Source organism: Rousettus aegyptiacus, unplaced genomic scaffold, assembly GCF_014176215.1.
Source record: "Rousettus aegyptiacus isolate mRouAeg1 unplaced genomic scaffold, mRouAeg1.p scaffold_m13_p_14, whole genome shotgun sequence".
Taxonomy (NCBI): Eukaryota; Metazoa; Chordata; class Mammalia; order Chiroptera; family Pteropodidae; genus Rousettus; species Rousettus aegyptiacus.
Genome location: NW_023416289.1, coordinates 59058224 through 59076475, shown reverse-complemented (window position 1 = coordinate 59076475; position 18252 = coordinate 59058224). Strand labels below are relative to the sequence as shown.

The 18252-nt window shown below is 50.3% G+C and overlaps 1 protein-coding gene across 10 annotated transcripts in view; it reads right to left on the bottom strand.

Moving 5' to 3' along the window:
* Positions 1–3247: 3247 nt before the first annotated feature.
* MEF2A (myocyte enhancer factor 2A) overlaps positions 3248–18252 on the bottom strand; it is a 102936-nt gene continuing 87931 nt past the window's right edge. For 7 of the 10 annotated variants that reach the window (XM_036232024.1, XM_016154936.2, XM_016154932.2 and 4 more), the window contains 4 exons: positions 16254–16277; positions 13491–13617; positions 6153–6279; positions 3248–4151 (listed from right to left, as the gene is read on the bottom strand). In XM_036232024.1, the coding sequence (XP_036087917.1) occupies positions 3824–4151; positions 6153–6279; positions 13491–13617; positions 16254–16277 (606 nt within the window). In that variant the 3' untranslated portion in view covers positions 3248–3823. The remainder of the gene's footprint in view (positions 4152–6152; positions 6280–13490; positions 13618–16253; positions 16278–18252) is intronic. The other 3 variants (XM_036232026.1, XM_036232027.1, XM_016154942.2) reach the window with 1 other exon arrangement.

Here is an 18252-nt window from a genome sequence, read left to right as displayed (position 1 = left end):
GTGGGCTGCTCGGAGGAAGAGAACACTCTCCACTGCACGTTATTTGTTTATACCTGTTTCCTTTAATAACGAAATCCGTTCGGTGAACCTGCTGCTGCCCCGAGCTCGGCGTTACGTATGCATTCTGGGAAAATGTTTCACGTCCTAAGCTTGAGGACACACAAGGTCTAATGCTGGCGAGTTCCCACACCCCCGCGCCCAGCGCTGTGGCGGCGGGGTCCGCCTGTCCTCACTAGGGCCCAAAGGGGCTGCCCCAGTCACGCTGGCTGCCGCCGCCGTGTCCCTGACTGCGTGTCGGTGAGTGGGGAGGGGCGAGAGGAGGGGCTGGTGGCAGAGAGGACAGAGTCTGGAGCACACAGGAAAAGCCAGTCCGTCTTTACTGTAGTGAGTGCAGGATACAAATAGTTTACAACAACCTCTAGCATTTTCTTAACCATTTGATAAAAAGTTCACTATAATATTTATTGTATAATGAAGAAAAACAACACATTCAGGGAAAAATTGAGATTAACTTATTTTTCATCGCAAGGATGGCAACAAAGTCCAGCTTGTGCCGCCAAACGGTTTTACATGATCAAACCGTGTACAGCTTGTTGTGTGAACTGTTGACTACAAACATTTACCAAATACATAAATCTCTTTTAAAAAAGCCATTTTAAATATAGCAAAGCAGTGTCTTCTTGCACAGCAAAGTGAAGAAAGTTTCTACAGAGAAATAAAAGTTTTACATTTGTAAAATCTTTTTCACATTCTAATCATCATCTAGCTTCGTATGACCCAATGCCAGGAGTTCTCTGCTTCCTTATTTACTATGTATTTCTTGTGCGCGTGATGGTTAACACAGAAAATGGTATGCGTTAGTTTCCTTCTACGTAAAGGAAATGGCAAAACGTACTGTTCTTTTAGAACAAACCCCTGATTTAGTCTATAACACAATGGACAGGAATTAGGGCTCAAAACATGGAGTTTTGGTTGGGACCACCTGTAGACATGCGATGGTGACTTTCACTCGATGGAACACCCTTAGGGGGCTGCAGGAAGTACAGCTGCTGGAAACCGTACTCTGACCTGTGCAATTTACGCTAAGCTTTTTTTGGTTTTGTCTTTTAGTAATAAAATACTTCATCTGAAGGGATAAAATTTTCTTATGATGGTGTCATACAAAACACATGAGTCTAAAAGGGTAAGAAATGTAGGTTCTAAACAACCCTGCCAGCGTCTTCCCCACTGAGCTGGTTTCCATCAGGAGACGTGTGTGCGTTCGTACATGGTGTCAGGTGAGGGGTGTCACGTCCAAGTGCTCCCAGTCACTGCGCGTGTGGGGAAAGGGTTAACAGTCTAATATTCAGTTCCTGAAAACGGAATACACTGTCCCTTGGTCAGTGTAATTGAAATACAAACTCCGAGCCGTGTGTAGTATTATTTTAGAAAACAGTAGTTGTATTGATTATAAACCTGCATAGAAAGAAAGACTATTGAGATACAGTCAGAAAAGCCATCTCATAAGGCACACAAGAAAATAGACAGTAAATGTGAATGTGGTAACTCCTATCCCACGTCCAGCCGAAGTTCATGAACATGCATAAATAATAACGAAGGAATCACCTAACACTTTCAAAGCTATAAATGGTTTACAAGTGGTAAGGATTATCTTGGAAATTCAGTGTCTTGTTTCTGTTAGGTGTGTGACCTTATGAAGAAATGTGCCTGTAAGTAGTTCAGTAAAATAAGGACATTTTAAAGCAAAACGAATCCTTTCTGATAAGAGCCAAATGTCTGTCCTGACGAGAGAGCACGTCACCCTCCCCTTTTTTGGCCTCTATCAAAATTTACTTATCCGACTGTCATGGAGACAGAATAGAATTCCACTCTGCAGCTGTGACTGCCACGGGTTTACACCTGTGTCACTCAAAATCTGGCTGATTTGTCACAAAGAGCATGTAAGGAAAACATCAAAAGGAACACGATTTACAGGGGGAAACAAAAACCTAAGTACAAATTGTAGGAAGCTGCTGAATATTGTTTAAAATACAAAATAGCAGCATTTTTAAACCCTTATTCTGAGTTTCTCAGGAAAAGCAGTATTTAAAAACCTATGGTGAAAGACAAACTGGACTCTGACTTTTGTTCAGGGCACGAGGCCGGGAGACGACGTGCTGGCCGTCAGCATGACACCGGCCCCTGGAGAAGGCCAGGGCCGGAGTCCTGCCGCAGAGGCGGGATGGCCGCGTTTGGTAACCAGCGGCACCGCCGGCCCCCGGTTGAACGTTTCCCTAATCATTTACCACTTAGAAAACCTTTGTGCTCGTCTACTGTTTTGCCATTTTCTCTAGTATTAAGTCAGCTTTTTCTACTATATTTTTTCCTCACAAAAGGCAAGATTTAAATAATGCCTTATAAAATCTGTTACAACACATATTTATGCAGGATGAACTTAACACCAATTTTTTTTGCCACTTTGCTATTTATGTACACATATAAAATATATAATGATGCTCAACCCATACAGCACGAGGATTACAACGTAACGTCACACTTCACCACCAGTGAGGGGAGAAACCCCTTCCCACAATCCTCCGAAGAGACTGGGCTAATAATTAAAATCCAAAGTACAGTATATTTAACAAAATAGTAAATATTAAACAGTGAATACTCTACTTAATAAGGATCTCGCCTTTTCTCCCAAATTGGCGGCAATCCACAAAAATATACTTTTTAATCTGGTGACCATACAATACATAGGGACTTACATCAAAGGTGATAATATATTTCAGATACTATGTACACAAAGAGTTTGGCTCAACTTTTAATTTACATATAGAATAAGTGTTCATGGCTTTTTTTTTCCAAGGTTCTGCTTGCAAGATATTTTTTCCCCTTTTAGAATAAAACTAAAAAGTTAAAACAAGATAAAGCTATTCTCTAAAAAAAAAAAAAAAGTTAAAACATACAGCTTTGGCTTATATAAATAATTCATAGCAGAATGTTTTCAAAAGTAGTGAATATAATTTTATATATAGTCATCAATTATAAGGGTGTTTTCTTTCATATAAAATATACATGAGCTAAAATCAGTTTCTTTAGTTTTTAAGATATGAATGTAAAAAGAAACTTCTGACATATTCCAATTATAACTTAATATATTAATTTCTTTTGTTAATGCTCTATATTTCTAGGCTAGTATTTTCTGAAGACCTCATGCGCATTTTCTATTCTCTCTCTTATTAGCTAAAGATCACTTCTTTGACCCAATACATTTTTGCACGTGCAAAACAGTTATGTGTGGGGCTTTTTTTTTTTTCCCATTTGTTTTTTAATATCGACAGCCCTTTACCATGCACCCCTTTGCAACGGAGACCCATGCTGGGTTGGGGAGTTAATATAAACGACATTCTATGTACAGTATTGCTTTCTTGGTTCCTGCTTTTCTACTGCTCTGTTCTACAAAGCATTTTTCTTGGGTACTACAGTCACCGCACAGTTAAATAGAACAAGGAGGGGCCCTCTAGGTCGCCGCAAGCTAGTGTGGGAGAATTACACGTGGGGACGTTTCTCTGCAAAAACTGGTTATCTCGTGAAACAAGGAAGTGCCAGACTAGACTCTGCCTACAGGGTGCCGGGCTTGCCAGGGGCCACACACCTGCACATCTACGCGGACTTCGCAGGGAAGTGCCTGTGAATGCGACACGCCCACACACACACACTCACGCCCACATACATACACAGCCTCTACACACGTGTGTATGTACACATAAATATTTACCTCGCGTCCTCACCGACTGAGTCGGGTACGTCGGGCAGCTCAGTGCAGCCGCTCGGGCGCCTAGGTGACCCACGCGTCCATCCTCATGCGCTTCCCCGAGGGGCTGGCGCGGTCCTCCGCGTGTGGGGGCCGGCCCAGCACCACCGGAGCGTGGAAGTCGCCCCGGGGGTCCTCCCGGTCACTGCCGTCGTAGGAGCTGCTAGAGCTGCTCAGACTGTCCACGGGGGAGCGCCCCATGTCCTGCCGGGGCTGCAGGGGCTGCGGCTGCGGCTGGAAGCCCGACGGGGTCATTCGATCCCGGGGAGGTGAAATCGGTTCTGACTTAATGTTGATGTTTTGGTTGGTGTTAATGGATAAATTCGAACCCTGAGATAACTGCCCTCCGGAACTGGAAAAGGGAAAGAAAACAGGACGTCAGACGGTCTGTGAGTGTCTGCACCATGGGAGGGACGCCACGACCCCCGCCGGCTGCGAGGCCGGTCCGCAGTCCGCGACAGCAGCGGGGCCCAGGACTGGCGGGGGCCGCGGCCCTCAGCGTGTGGCCCGAGCGAGCCGCCGCCACGGAGGACGGCTTTGCTGTGTCTCACCGAACCCAACACACTTTCTCCGCCGCCCCGGCGACCATGCGCCTTGGTGCTGACTCAGATGAGTTGGAAGCTCAAGGTTTATACTAAAACCTGCGCACCAATGTGCACAGCTGCTCTGCTCAGAACTCCCCAGACTTAGAGGCAGCCGCGATGTCCGCCCCTCGGCAGCTGGCTGGCTGAGCAGCACCGGGGGGACGGGCTGGTGGCCGTGACAGCAGCCGACCCAAAACGCTGTGACGCAGGACTGCGACACTGGACGCGGCAGGCCGGGCGCAGAGGGCTCTGGGGCGCGGGCGCCGACGCCGGCCCTTCTCACCAGGTGCCCCCACGGCGGACGGGGTCCAGGCCGCGCGGTGCCGACAGGGATGCCTGACTGTGAGGACAGGGAACGTCCTTGCTGCCCAGGTCTGGTGTGAACATCAAACTGTTTGAAAGATAGTTTATTAAATAAAAAAATTTTGTAATACTTTGAACTAATGCTAAATCTATAGGCAAAACTTTGAGAAATATGACATTAGTATAATCTCACAATACTGCTCCCAAATATTTTTCAATTGGAAAGGGAAACCTAGTAACGTTACGGAGATACAGCCAACGCTTAACCAAGTGACCGAGGTCATGGTCACCAGTAATGCACGCGCTGAGGCTACCACGTGGCCTCTGCGCTTATCTTGCCTAAAATGAGTAATTTCAGCCTAATCATGACAAAATGTCAAACCAAACAACAAGAGGCCCTTAGTGGCCTGTTCTACCCGCCCCCTTGGGACGCTCGTGGCTGAACTGCCCCACACAGCGTCTGATGCCGTCAAGGACCAACACAGGAGGCCACGGCGACGTGACGGCCCCGTCCCCCTCCTCGCTCTGCTCTGGTCCCGTGACAGGCATAGCGGCTCTGAGGGTGCGTAACAAAGTAGGTCACGTGCTCGGAGTGGCACAGAAGGGTGTGAGCCACCCCGAGACGCTGCGCCAGGCATGCCCCTTGCCTTCTGCGCCCCCTTCTACCAACTGGTGACCAAGCTGCCTACTTTTTTAGGATAAAACAAACTGGTCCACCCAGACAGCGGGATACTATGCAGCGACTTTTAGGACTGAGGCCTCAGGGCCTTTGTCCAGGCCGTAATTCCCAAGAGACGACCTACAGCAGAGTGCACTGTGCGCTTAGGTCAGGAGGCGGGTGGCTGTGCCGTCCCTGCTCCCAGGAGGCGCTCCACCGGCCGTCACACCAGGTACCACAAAGACACCGCTGCTCCTCCCCGGTCCCGCTGCCAAACCTTTCCGCTCACGTGCCACACCCTGCCACGAGGAGCGGTCCCTCTGTGGACTCTGTGGACGCTGCGTGGCGGGGTGCAGGGGGCGGGCTCCACCCCAGACTCGTGTGGTCCGCCGCGTGCACGAGGCGTCCTGCCAGCGAGGCCCAACCCCTAGGCCCTCCCGAGCCGGGGAGAAAGCGAAGGGCACGGCTCGTCCCCGCATGTTCAGGCGAAACCCGCACGGGGGCAGGTGCGCCCCCACGCGTCCGAGCTGCCTGCAGCCGTGCACTCAGACACGGGGCTGGGCTGGAGGGCTGCACGTGCCTCGGTACCCCCTCAGGTACCGCGTCTCCCCAGCACGTCCACGTGCGAGAAGCCCCGCTCCTTGCATCTGTCCTGGGCACGCTCACGCTGCCCAACACCCAAGCTGTCACCTAGACCACGGGAACGATGCTCCTCCCAACGCCTGTGCCACCGCAGGACAGTCACGTGGAAGTCTAGAAAAAGGGAGCGCAGGCTGGGGGCGGAGCCGGGCGGCTCCCCGTTACTCACACCAAGGAGCTGAGGGCTGCTGGTCCTAAATGCTGCTGCTGCCAGGCCGACACCTGTCCCAGAGACAGCATTCCTGGGGAGCCGAAGCCCTGCAAGGCCGACAGGTCCGCGCTGCTCAGCGAGTAATCTGGAAGAGAAGGGGACACCGCTGACGCCCCGAGAGCTGCACACAGGGGCCCCGGACGTGCCCGGGGTACAGGGCCCAGGCTCCTCAGCGCCACGCGCCAGGGCCTCCGCCCGCAGGAAAGGCTGCTCTGCTTGGTGTGGAGGACCTAGCTGTGGAGTCATTCGGAGTTACAGTTTCGATTTTGTACTGAATGTTTACACGTCATGATTTCACAAAACGTTGGGACACCTTTCCAGACCTGTAAACAATAAAGAGGCTTCACTAACGGGTGTCCCTGCGCAAGTCTCGTTTTATACATACGCCACCGGCATCCTCCTGAGAAAGACTCCAGCTCACATGGACTGAGCCTGGACCTGCAAGTCCGCGCTCCTGACGCAGCGGGGACAGGAAAGACACCGTGCCCCTTCCCAGGAGACACCAGGCTGAGTGACAGGTACGGTAAGTACATTACTACTGCACAAGTACTCGCAGTCGTTCACACCACAGGGAACGTCAGACATCCTTGAGAGCAAGCAAAATTTTTCAAGTTCATGAAAAAGCTTAGTGTCACCAGAGTATAATGTAGGTCATTTTATACGAATGATTCGGTCACAGTCACTTAGACCAAGACTGGAGACAGTAGTTGTCATTCACACGTGGAGTTATTTCAGTTCATAATTAACACCTGTCTTTTCCATTCAGTCCTGAAGAGAGGTGGCAAACACTCCTCTACTTTTAACTTTTCATTTCTCAAGAGAGGTGTCTTCCCAATGAATTAATATTTTTTAAAAAGCAACTGAGTTGAAACAGTCTAACTGCTGCTTTCTCCTTCTGTGTCCTCTAAGGCCGTCCGTCCGTGCCCACAGAAGCTGGGGTGGAGGGTCCAGGGACCCCTGCAAGCCCCCAGCTCTCCTGACTTCTGCTTCCAAGGTCCTTCCAGCTGCCTACTTGCCAGGTCCACGTGGATGTCCCCAAACTCCTTGAATTCGGTCTGACCAACGTGACCTCACCTTTCCTCCAAACCTGCTTCTCTTTAACCCATTTCCCACTTGCCCCGAGAATACTCGCCGGGGCGCTGGCGGCTGCGGCGCTGACCCCATGATAACGGCAGACAACAGTCCTACCTCACCCCAAGGTCTGCCGCAAAATGTCCCATTTCCGCTATCTTCGCGTCGCTCTGGTGTAGCGACAGTCTTTGGAAATAAATGACATTCTTTTTATAGCATTGTTTTTAGTGGTATTTCCAAGATACAGTAATTCTTGATCGCTGAAAATGTCAAATCCTAGAAAACACGGCGTTCCCGCGTGCGACGTGAAACTGATGTGGGCAGCGAGCTGCACTTGTCCTACCGGGGAGAGGGGTAAACACGCCTCAGCCTGCTGAACGGCACCGACGCTACCTGGCTGCCCGCGCAGGGGCGTGAGTGCGCCGGCCCCCGGCCCCCCGCCGGCCCAGGCCTCACCAGCTCTGCGCCACTCTCTAGTCCAAGCCGGCCTCCAGCACTTGGGCCAGCGCAGGGGCCTCTGGCGGTGTCCGCACTCGCATTTGCCCCACAAACGGGTCACGACGCCTCGCTGCTTGAAACCTTGGCTGGCTTCTCGGTGCTCTCAAGATAACGTCCCAACGTGCCCGTAAAGCCCCACTTAATCCCTCTAGTTTCAGCTCTGGCCACCCGCACCGTCCCTCCAGCCTATGACACAGCGCCCCAAACCCCCGACACTGTCCCCAGTCTGCCCCCCTGGCTCCTCCAGGTCGAAGCTTAAATGCAGCCCTACGACGACTGTGGTGCATGATCCCTAGAGCTGTCTGTCTGCCCGCCCCGACAGGCCCCACTAGCCACGCACCCCTGGACTTGCACAGCAAGTGATCCCTGAGCGTCTGCCGCGTGCTCACCAACACGGGTGTGACGCTGGGGGCGATCCGAGGGGCGCGGCGCCGTCGGGGCTCCTGCCCACTCGCGCCCTTCACCGCCCTCCGAGTACCTACCGGAAGGCAGACGACACTACGGACAGACACACCGCGGGTACGTGTTGGACAAACGCAGAGGCAAGATGGCAGACAGGACGTGGTCAGACGAAACGGCGTAAGGGCCCCGGGAAAGGGAGCGAGGACTGCGACGGCAGCTGAGCGGCTGGCGGTCTTGAGAGAGACTGGCTCCATTTTTAAGTTCTGGTAACTCCTCTGCACTTTTAAAAACACACTCTTTCTAATCCTATTTCTGAAACCAAGCAGTGGGAGCGTCCTGCCAAGACGGCAGGCGGTGCCCCGCTCGCCTGCCCTCACGACCACACTGGAACTGCAACGGAACTCCAGAACCACCATCACTGAGGGCCCCTGGCGGGCAGGAGGCCTGTGCCTAAGGCCACAGAGAAGTGGCCGCGCCGAGACTGGCAGGAGGGATGGAGTCGCAAAGGGGCTTGGGCCACACCGTGTGGCGGTTGAAGGCTGGAAGTGACACCTTGGCTGTGGTGGGCCCCCGCGCCGGCACCAGTGCCAAGAATAGAAGTCCCCATGGCATCTGGCTGTGAAAACCAGCAGGGCGTCCGCCGGTGAGACTCGGGAGGGCTGCCGCGGTCCCCGACATCCGCCTACGGGGCCCCCGCAGACTCACACTCACCTGCGCCGAGCTCCAGGGCACGGCAGGCCACCTGAGAAGCAGCAGTGACCTACGGGCAGGAAGTGAGTGACCAGCTTCAGGACGAGGGCTGGAGGGACGCTGCTCAGGGCCGCTCTCCCCAAGGCCAGGAGAGCTGGGGCTCCCCGCTGTCCCTTCTCTCAGCCACTCCCCACGCAGCCGGCAGACAGCAAATCCTTACACGGCTACCGCCATTCACCGAGCCCTGAGTCCCTGCGGCCCAGCCCAAACCTCTCCCAGGGGCTTTCCCACACCACAGACTTTCTTAAAACATCTCGAAGGTCCACACACCCCAAGCACGCAGCAGCTGGCCGTGGCGTGCCCCGCACCTCCTGCCCAGCGGCCCCGAGGCCAGCACCAGTGGCAGCCGGCCTCGGCTTGCGGCGGCCTCTCCCAGGCACCTCCAGGCCCAGCGCAGGCAGCGACCATCAGCAGTCCATGTTGTGGCTGCTACCGAGCGGCCCTGGCGGCTGGCCTTGGCCTGCAGCAGAGCCCCTCCCAAGAGCCCCCAGCACCCACGCAAGCAGTGGCCAGCTTCAGACCACACCAGAGCACCCCCCAACCACTTCCGTGCATGACACGCCCAATGGGCAGACTGGGCAGCACCGGGGCCCCACTAAAGCGAACCCCGCTCCTCGGGGCCAGCCCTGCACGACAGCGAGTCCGCTGTGGTCACAGCCCATCCCCACGTCAGTCAGCCCGAGGGTCGACCCCTCCCGGTGACGGGCCAACAGCAATTAAAGCTTGACTACAACAAGAGGGCGCACAGAAACCACACAAGGGGACACCCCTTGAGCACCCAGCTCAGGTGACCAGGGGGACTGTGCCACTGGGTCCCACAGGACACCTGCCACATAAGAACACCTTGCCAAGACTGGGAGACGTAGGCCTCCCTGACACAGAGAAATAAACAGAAAGGCAGCCAAAATGACACAAACGTCCCAAATTAAAGAACAAGACAATACTTCAGAAAGAAAACTGAGATGGAGATGAGCAATCTACCAGATGCTGAGCTCAAAGCACTAGTAACAGGATGCTTGACGAACTTAGGGGAAGAACAGTTTTATACACTCAGAACTTCAGCAGAGACAGAAACCTTAAAAAACGTCAGAACTGAAAACTGCAATAAATGAAATGAAGACTACACTAGAAGGAACCAACAGCAGAGATCAGTAAATCAGTGACCTGGAAAATGAGGTAGCAGAAAACACCCAATCAGAACAAAAACATGTTTACGAATGAGGACTCTTAAGGGACGTCTGGGACGACGTCGAGCACATCGACACCTGCAGCACGGGGGCACCAGAGGAAGAGTGGGCCTGAAAACCTATTTGAAGAAATAATGACGGAAAACTGCCCTGACCTGGTAAAGGAAATAGATACACAAGTCCAGGAAGTGCAGAATCCCAAACACAATGAACCCAAAAAGGCCCACATCAGATGCATCGTATTAAAATGCCAAAGGTTAAAGACCAAGAATCTTAAAAGTAGCAAGAGAAAAGCAGCTGCCTACAGGGAGGGAGCCCCCCGAAGGCTGTCAGCCTCAACAGCTTTGCAGGCCAGGAGTGGCGTGGAATATTCAAAATGATGAACGGCAAGGACCTCCCACCAAGATTACCCGCTGAAGACGCCATTTACAATCAAAGGGCAGGTAACGAGCTTCCCAGACGAGAAAAAGCTAGAGGAGTTCACCACCACCAAAACAGCGTCACAAGGACTCTTAAAGGGACTTCTTTAAGAAGAAAAGATCAGAAATAACATAGGAAAGAAAAAAATTCTCACAGACCAAAGGCAAACACTTAATAAGAGCAGTGGGCCAACCAACTATAAAGCTAGTACATAGGCTAAAAGGCAAAAGTTAGAAGAATCATGTGTAATTACAGCAACAGGGATACACACAGAAAAGCAGTAAAAAGTAATGACAAAAACACAAACGTAGAGGGGGTGAGAAAAAAATCGTAGCGATTTTAGAATGTGTTCGACCTGAAGTGACTATCACACGTACAAAGCAATCCTACGAACAAAGGTGGACGCGCCACGCTACCTGATATCAAACGGTACTACAAGGCCACAGTCATCAAAACGGCATGGCGCTGGCATAAAAACGGACGCACAGGCCAACGGACCAGAACGCAGAGCCCAGAAATAAGCCCACGCCCATGTGGTCACTTAACCTATGACAAAGGAGGAAAGAACATACAGTGGGGTAGTCTCTTCCATACATGATGCTGGGGAAAACTGAACAAATACAAGCAAAAGAAAAAAAAAAAAAAACTAGAGCACCTTCTTACACCATATACAAGATTACACTCAAAATGAATTAAAGACCTAAATGTAAGACCCCAAACCACAAAACTTCTAGAAGAAAACACAGGCAGTAAACTCTGACATTGCTCTTAGTAGTTTTTTTGTTTTTTTTTTTGAGTCCTTAAGAGGAGCGAAAGAAAAAATAAACAAATGGGACTACATAATACTGAAATATGTTTTCTGTTAAGAAATCGACATGACAGACACCTACTGAATGGGAGAAGATATTTGCTAATGATATATCTGATAAGGGGTTCCTATCCAAAAAAAATAAGGACCTCATGTAGTTTGATACCAAAGACAAATAATCTGATTAAAAGTTGGACAGAAGACCTAAATAGACATTTCTTCAAAGAGAACACGCGTGGACAACACACACATGAAAAGATGATCAACACTGCTAGTCATCAGGGAAATGCAAATTAAAGCCACACCTGTCAGAATGACCATCGTCAACATACCCAAAAAACCAGTGCTGGCGAGGCTGTGGAGAAAAGGGAACTTCGCGCCCTGCTGCTGGGGCTGCAGACTGGGGCTTCCCTGAAAAAAATTAAAAGTAGAGCTGCCATGTGACCCAGCAATCCCGCTTTGGGTATTTATCCGAAGAAAAGCAAAACACTAATTTGAACAGCTGTTCGCACCCCTATGCTCACTGCAGTGCTATTCACAACAGCCAGGATGTGGAGGCCACGTCGGTGGCCATCTATCAACGACTGGATCGAGAAGTTATGGTACACAGCACGATGGGATGTTCCTCACCATCAGAAACAAAAAGAATGAAATCTTGCCATTTGCGACAACGCGGATGGACCTGGAGAGTGTTATGCTAAGTGAAATACGTCAGAGAAAGACAAATACCACGTGCCTTCACTTGTATGTGGAATGCAAAAAAACAAACGAACACGCGAAACAGAAACAGACTCAGAGATGCAGAGAACGTTCGGACGGTTTCCAGACAGGAGAGGGGCTGAGGGGCTGGGGACGAGGTGGCAGGACCAAGTACGGTGCGGCAGTTACAGAAACAAGGGCAGTGCCATCGTCAGAGGCACGGACGGTCAGACTTATCGCGGCCGCCACGTCGCAAGGTGCATCGACGTCTGATCGCCACAGTTTACACCTGGAACTATACAATGTGGTATGTCCGCCGTAACTGAAAAATGAAAAACTAAATAAAAACCCGTATCATGGGATTCCCGAGTAACTGGGAAACCTGTCGGGAAGCGCCGGGTCCGGGGCCTCCTGTCGCCGACACCCCCAGGCCCGCGTCCAGCGCGGGCTCCCACGCTCAGGCCCCGCCCCCGCCGCGGGCAGCGGACGTCTCCGGGCTCCTGGCCCGGCACAGCCGGGGACAAACGACTCGCGGTGTCGCTGGCGAGGCTGGCGACAAGTGCACGGAACAGAACTGTGGTGGCGGGGACCTGGCTTTCCTCGTGCTCCGTACCAAGCGGTGGGGGAGGCGCGCGCGCTCCCCGAGGGCTTCTCCGCGAGCCCCACCGCCCCCGCACGCTGCTCCCCGCAGCCTGGGCCGCCGCGTGCCCGGGCGCGCACCAGCCCGTCCCCCTGCAGCGCAGCGGGCGGAGGGGCCAGGCGCCACCACACTGCTCCCCGCCTTCGTCCCCGGGGCGCTGGGCGCTCGGCCGGCAGCGGAACCGCCCGCGTTTCTGCCACGCCCGCGGGTCCAAAGGGACCTCTGCGCGGCTCACGTGGCCAAAAGCAGCCCCCACCCACTCCGGCGTTCTCGAACTTCCCTGACGTACCCCGAAATAGGGTATCTAAGAGGACGGTCTAGACGCACACAACAGTGCAAAGCTCCGCTCGGAGGTGAGTGACTGGCTCTGGGAAACTAGGAAGGTCCTGGCTTAGTCCCTCTGACACCAACAACAGAAGCCGAGCGGGCAGTCACACGGGGGGACGCGCCCCACACCACACGACACGTGCCACAGGAGTCCTGGGGCGCGAGGGGCTCAGCCTCTCCGCCTCTCCAAAGCAGGAAGAGGGAGGAAGGACACAGAACACGCCGGGCAAACCCTCCTCGGCGTGACGCAGGCCGCCACCCCGAAGACGGCTCCCTGCTCCCTTGCTGGGTAAGGATAAGTTCATGCTGGGAAGTCCTCCTGCAAGCGATGGGGTTTCTGTAATTTTCTCAAGGCTAGTATGTGTTCTTTAATACGTCCAAATGTGGATCTAAGGCATTAGAAATAATTTCAATAAATATACTTTTTAAAAAAGATAATCAGAGAAGCACGTTAGTCTCAAAAGCACGGACGCCCGGGGCGCCGGCAGGCTCACCAGTGTTGTAGGCGGTGGGCATCGCCGAGTACACCAGCCCCTGCGGGGGCAGGCTCGGGGTCGTCACGGACACCACCGGGGTGGCGAGAGGCTGCGCGGCTTGGGAACTGCTTATCCTTTGGGTATTCTGCGAGAGAGCAGGAAAAAAGTGTTATTGTGTATTTATGTTCAGACTTCAGATTTTAAAAATATCATTCAATTTAAAAGTGACATTTTTCACAGTTTCATGATGTGAATGTCATTACTTCCTGAAGCCGTGATGATGTGACCTTCAAAATACTAATGGGAATAACTATTTAATTTTAAGGGACAATTTTACACAAATCAGTCATTTTCATACAGAGTTTCCTGCTGTCAGAGACAGACCCTTAACACAGAAACTCGGTATGAGTAATCGCACTTGTATGCATTAGCATAAATGCGGACTCGAGGCCACCACAAATACTGCCGAGGGGACCCGAAATAAAACGTGTAGGTTTTGAACGCCCAAGGGCAGCAAGGGCCGTGAGTCCCCGAGGGTGGGGGTTAAGCTGTCTTCCGTGCAGCGCTGCCCGGCAGGCGGCTTTCGGCCGTGGCTCGCTCACTGCAGCGCAGCCGGCACCTGCGTCGCCTCCCCTGAGTCTGCAGCTGACCGCACACACATGAAGCCACATGTGTTCCATTGTGACTGGTTTTCGGTTCACAGCAAAATTGAGGGGTGGTCCAGCGGTCTCTCCCGCCCACGATGCACAGCCTGATTCTCAACGTCGCCCACCAGCTGAGAGCTTGGGGCTCAGGGTCAGGTACGCATCGCTCCACAGCTCCCGACTCTCCTGAACGGACAGGCCTGGCGGACAGTGCTGGCCGGACGAGCGCTGGTAGGACGCGCCGTGGCCGGGGCTGTGCACGGGCATTCGCTGCGTGCTGACCGGCCCCGCCACACAGCATCCAGCCTGCGCGGGGAACGAGGGATGAAACCAGCTACTGAGTGACTAAGTCAGTTCAGGACGGTCACCGTCCTCTCTCTCTGGGGGCGGTCTGTCACCAGGCTGGCTGGAAGACACTGACCAAAACCAAGGGTCAGAGGAACAGACAGACTCCATGCACAGGGAGGCCAAAGCACACCTCCAGGGGTATTTTCTCTACGTGAAGAAGTGACAGCCCGATAATTGACATTTGGGGGCAGAGGAGTCTAAGCCATATTAATAAAACTATAATTCAGATAATGAAGAATCAGAATGTGATTCGGTTGTCTCCATCACCATTTTCAAAGGGTAATCAATGAAGGACCACACAAATGTAAGAGAGCACCCTGACGAACCCTCTGGCCCAAGATTTCTATATAACTGGTGAAAAGGGGATAAATGCGCTCATTCTCCTGGAGCTGTCACGAAGTTGTTCAAAAACTACAAGGCTTCTAAACTGATCCCTCTGGCCTGGCTCTCAAGAGTCTTCAGTGCAGGCTCCCGGGCACCTCTCCTCCCTCACTTTGGGTCAGAGCCATCCACGGTTATATTCTAGAGCTCCAACCGATTTGAAAAACTTTCTCAATCCTAAGAGACTGTGTTTGGCACTGTTTTATGAGAGTAAGTGACCTCTGAAACCATTAGAGGGCGACATATCGCTAGATAATTTACAAGGACGCATTCGTGACAAGTTCTTAAGGGTAAATAGTGAGGTCTAATCCAAGATGAATTATTCTATCTCGATTATAAACTTCCATTTGGTAATTGTTACTGTATCATTAATTATTTTCCCAAAAGATTCTAAATCTGCACATGATGTAACCCAGCACACAGTGACAGCTGACAAGTGTAATTTAACCAATACAAAACCACATGCAAAACCATGAATGGTCACAAAATAAAGAACAATCTCTTAGGGACAGAGCACAGACCTTATTTGGGGAAAAAAACCTGCAAAACACACCGGCATGCACATGATCATAATGATAAAATGTAAATAAAGCCCGACAGATGCCTTTCCCCCATGCTTTCATGCAGTCTGGACCCCTCTTCCGTGCTGAAAACTAAACTTTTTCAAGTTTTTATCCACCTCAAAAATCGTCTAATGAGCAGGTGAAGTCGTATGATCACTTCTGTGGGCTTTGGGTTTTAGTCCCCAAAGAAGACAGATCAACTCAAAGCTATTTTTAGTCAAACTTATGTGCCAGAAGAGAAGCAGAGAGAAATCATTTGTTTTAGGAAAAAAGGTAGCAGCTGCTTTTAGGAATGAAATCTCTTCTGATAGGAAAAAGTGAAGTTGTGTATGTTTCATCGCAGACACTCCCTGCAGTAAACAGGAAAACCCTTTGTGGTTCAGACCGTCTCATGCAGGATGAAATAATTCCAACTCTGTGAAAAGGTGACCTCACCAAAAATGATGTCATCTTTTTGAAAGAAAGAGAAATAACACAAGACCATGTGTTACAATCTGAGGAACTTTGGAGGTGAAGTCATTTTCTAAAAATACATTAATAATTTGGGGAACTATATAAGGTATTTTGTATCTTTCCTGTAAAAACAATCTTTCATGAGTGGTTTGTGATCATGGACAGCTATTGTTTTTAAAAGGCTCCGACAAATAAAATGGGTCACGATATACAATGAGAAGTAGAAAAACTCGATGCTGCATCACCAGCCACTGGGTTAGCTATTCAGTGCACTGGAATAGTGTTTAATAACAAAACCTGCATAACAAAGGGACACCGGTTAGATAAAAACACTTAGAATTAGTACTGTCAACATCTTTTTCAACTCCCTTCCAGCAGAGACCCACACTCACCAATTCCAATTCCTCTTCCTCCGACTGCACTCAGCACAAGAGAAGGATAAGAGAGTCACTAACACTGCTGGTACTCGAAAACGAAGTGCTTCTTTAGAAAAACATGTTATTTGGACACTAGCAATTGCTGCAAACTCTAAAGAGATAATTACATACGCAACAAATACAAATATAAATGATTTACTGCCTCTGAACTTGTAGTGGATTTTAGGAGACTGGGAAGGTTCTTTTCAATGTCCTGGGGCCAGAATTTAGAGATTCCCGCCCCCACTTGGCCCGCTCTTGCGCTGGCTGCACCCCCACACAGCCATGCGACTGCGACAAGTGTCTAAAAGGGGCTCCAAATCACCACAGCAGTTGCTATCCGGAACCCTGAGAACGCTACCTCTGTACTTACACCTCGCCCTCCTGTCCCTACCCACCCGGTCACACATGTCCACTGATCTACTAGATTCGGTGCTTCTTGGTGGACAGAAATTATTTTGTTTTCTTATTTCCCACAGTAGCTATCACAGTGTTACGGAACAACAAGACCTCATTTGTTAATGAGTATAATAGTTTCGAATAACACAGATTTACCTAGACTTATCACCTGCAAATATAATTTTCATATGAATAAAATAATTTCAATGGACAAAGGCCACATATATAAAGAAAATGAGACTGGGGAGAAGTGACCTGATGACCACATATAGAAAAGAGATAAATGGAATGTATTTAATCCTTTTCTTTTAAACATCTAGAAGATATCAATACGCTAGGATAATCCTCTAACTAGTTTCTTATTTTATTTGAACACACTAAGGTTCTCTGTCAATCTGCGAAAGGTGTCTTTATAAACATCATGGATATATGAAGCCCCAATCTGAAAGTAGGCTTATCTGCAAACGAATGGTGTAAACCAGGAGGAAAGCCAGTTGTTTACTCTGAAAGCCATCACTTGCCCTAGAACTGCTACTTCAAACGTGGCTGAAATGCTCCTCCACTGTTTTGTTATACTCCTTACCCACCTCCACCTACCAGACACACGTCACAACACTGCGTGTGTGTGCATGTGTGCGCATGGTTTTCACGGTAACCTGCAGGATAAGGGTGTAAGTAGTTCGTATGGTCGCTTCTGAGTGGTTCTGTGGAGATGCTTCTTGATCTCCTCTAAAAAAAGATGAGATAACCTCGACGAGTTGCTAAATGTCTAAAGGTAGTTTGTCAAACTCTGCCATTTACTAATAATTCTTATAAACATATTTCTGTGCCTTAAATGAAACTTTGTCGTTTTTATTTCTGAAAGATGGCGGCAGGCATTTACATCCAATTCCTCAAAGGCAATACGCCAAATGACTATTCTAAACGCCACTTTTTCTCAGCAACTTTTTTTTGGCTATTTCTTTGTTATATGTGTATGTATTTTTAACCTTGTATTCTGAGATAATTTTAGACTGGGAGAGCAGTTGCAAAGAGACCAAACTGTCACACACCTCACGTGGCTTCCCACAACGTTAACGACCCAAAGAAACACGACACGGGTCACGGTGAGAACACACACCACGTTTGCATTCACCAGCCTGCCACCCACGTCTGATCGGGGTCAGTCCTGCGCCCCAAGCGCCTTTAGTCGTCAGGTCTCCTCAGCCTCCTCTGGTCTGTGACAGTTCCCTTGGGCTTGCCTTGTTTTTCATGACCTTGGCAACTTTTGAAGACTACCAGTCAGGTATCGACTTTCATATACTGACCCTGTACTCTACAACCTTGCTAAAATCACTGACTGGTCCCAGGAGTTTTTGTTTGTTTTGCAGTCTTTATGTTATTCTAAATAGATAATTATGTTTTCTGTGAAGAGATATGGCCTAATTTCTTCCTTACCAATAACATGTATGCAGTTTTTCCCTGGCAGACTGTTCTGACTAGGACTTCCAGTACAATGTTACATGTCAGTGGTGAGAATAAACGTGATTGCCTAGTTCCTGGTATTAGTGATATTGTGTCAAAGGACTTCCTTTAA